This window comes from Colobus angolensis, unplaced genomic scaffold, assembly GCF_000951035.1.
Source record: "Colobus angolensis palliatus isolate OR3802 unplaced genomic scaffold, Cang.pa_1.0 Scaffold28, whole genome shotgun sequence".
Lineage (NCBI taxonomy): Eukaryota > Metazoa > Chordata > Mammalia > Primates > Cercopithecidae > Colobus > Colobus angolensis.
In genome coordinates this window covers 4,775,084-4,777,452 of record NW_012116043.1, presented here as the reverse complement: position 1 = coordinate 4,777,452, position 2,369 = coordinate 4,775,084, and the positions used below count along the sequence as shown (strand labels likewise).

The 2,369-nt window shown below is 45.2% G+C and overlaps 1 protein-coding gene across 1 annotated transcript in view; it reads right to left on the bottom strand.

Annotated features, from left to right (window-relative positions):
* SBNO1 (strawberry notch homolog 1 (Drosophila)) overlaps positions 1-2,369 on the bottom strand; it is a 100,875-nt gene that overhangs the window by 8,350 nt on the left and 90,156 nt on the right. Inside the window, exon 27 of the mRNA XM_011948584.1 lies at positions 1,147-1,340. Coding sequence (XP_011803974.1) covers positions 1,147-1,340 — 194 coding nt within the window. The remainder of the gene's footprint in view (positions 1-1,146; positions 1,341-2,369) is intronic.

Below are 2,369 nucleotides of genomic sequence, written 5' to 3'. Positions count from 1 at the left end.
TGATCCACCCGTCTCGGCCTCCCAAAGTGCTGGGATTACAGGCTTGAGCCACTGCGCCCGGCCAATTTTTTTTTTTTTAAATAGAGACAAGGTCTCACTGTGTTGCCTAGGCTGGTCTCAAACTCCTGGGCTAAAGCAATCCTCCTGCCTCAGGCTCCCAAAGTGCTGGGATTATGAACCACCACTTCCAGCTGATGGGCTGCTTTTGGAACTGGAAATCTAGACTTTAAAATCAAACCTCTTTTTTAAACATTGGCAATTAATTCAAATGAGGCCAGGCACAGTGGCTCACGCCTATAATCCCAGCACTTTGGGAAGCCAAGGTGGGCAGATCACTTGAGGTCAGGAGTTCGAGACTAGCTTGGCCAACATGGTGAAAACCCATCTCTACTAAAAAAAATACAAAAATTAGCCGGGTGTGGTGGTGCATGCCTGTAATCCCAGCTACTCAGGAGGTGGAGTATACAGTGAGCCAGGAGCACGCCACTGCACTCCAGCCTGGGCAACACAGTAAGACTCAGTCTCAAAAAAAAAAAATTAATTCAAATGAAAACCTACAACATCCCAAAACACACAAGTGTCCAAAAAAAAAAAAATCCACGGACTGATTTTGACCCATGAACTGCCGATATGCAACTCGTGGTAGAGGAAGGCTGCTGTAAGTGAAACCAAGATAAACAGAGTTCAATTGCTGGCCTGCTTCCTGGATACCTGTAGTTGAGCACACGGTGGGAACAGCTGGCCTAGTCTGCCCTTGCTCCCTGCAGGACACCAAGCCATCCTCTGTGCACAGTGGTTTTTGAGTTCCAGAGTCTTAAGCTAGCTCAATGGAGAACTCCTGGGCAAGAGATTGAACTGTCTTCACACCAGGGAGCCTGTACAGCCACCAAGAGTAGAGAAGGAGAGCAAGAGCAGCTGAGAGCAGCATCAAAGAGATGACCATATCATAACTTCAACCAGAACCAACAATGTCTGTTTGAAGGCTTAACTTCTGTTCAACCTTGTAAGAAATATAAAATGGGTCCCATACCCACTACTGGAGGAGATGTTAGATGCATGTAGAACAGAGCTAAGACATTAGCAATGAGAAAAAAGTCAGATCTGATTTTTTCCTGCAACTCAAACCAAAACAAAAATTAGACTCACCTACAATCCGTTGCCCATCTTCTGTCCTTAGCCGCACAATCTGCATCTTCACGTTTGTGCCACTGACAGACGCTAGAACACCCTCAACTTTTGTCCAGACACTCAGCACTGAACCACATAATACATAATATGTACGGCAACGAAGACCTATTTCACAAACTAACCCCAAGCTTGCTTTTTTGCAATTGCCGCGCCTAAGAAAAATGAGAAAGAAATACATATATATGAGTGTCTATATATGCACACAGACACATGTTTCTGAGAGGTTTACAAGGTCAACTCAAATTTCTTTTCTTTTTTTTTTTGAGATGGAGTTTCACTCTTGTTGCCCACACTGGAGTGCAGTGGCATGATCTTGGCTCACTGCAACCTCCGCCTCCCAGGTTCAAGTGATTCTCCTGCCTCAGCCTCCCGAGTAGTTGGGAATTTCTTTTTTCTTGTATTTTTAGTAGAGACGGGGTTTTGCCATGTTGGGCAGGCTGGTCTCAAACTCCTGACCTCTGGTGATCCGCCCTTGGCTTCCCAAAGGGTTGGAATTACAGGCGTGAGCCACCGCTCCTGGCCGCAAGTTTCAAATAAACAATGTTTTAGCAGTATTTGCCTTTACTATTTCTTAAGATTATAATTCTGTTGGCCTACTGGGTTACCATTTCCAATTTAAGGTATCAGTGCTGATTTTTAAAACCACAATTTTTTCAGGGGCCTGCCTCCCTATAAAAAGGGTTGAATTTATTGTGTTTGCTATCTGTTGAAGCATTTTAGTTATTTTAACATCCATTATTTTACTGTAGTATTGACAGTTTATAAAATGATCTTCCTAGCCTAGCCGGGCATGGTGGCTCATGCCTGTAGTCACAGCTCTTTGGGAGGTTGAGGGGGGAGTATTGTTTGACTTTAGGAGTTTGAGACCAGCCTGTGCAACATGGCCAGGCTCTATCTCTACAAAAAGTTTAAAATAATGAGGCATGGTGGCTCATGCCTGTAACCCCAGCACTTGGGGAAGCTGAGGCCTGCGGACAGCTTGAGGCCAGGAGTTTGAGACCAGCCTGGCCAACATGGAGAAACCACATTTCTACTGAAAATACAAAAACTAGCCAGGTGTGGGCTGGGCGCAGTGGCTCATGCCTATAATCCTAGCACTTTGGGAGGACAAGGTGGGCAGATCACGAGGTCAGGAGATCAAAACCATCCTAGCTAACATGGTGAAACCTGGTCTCTACTAA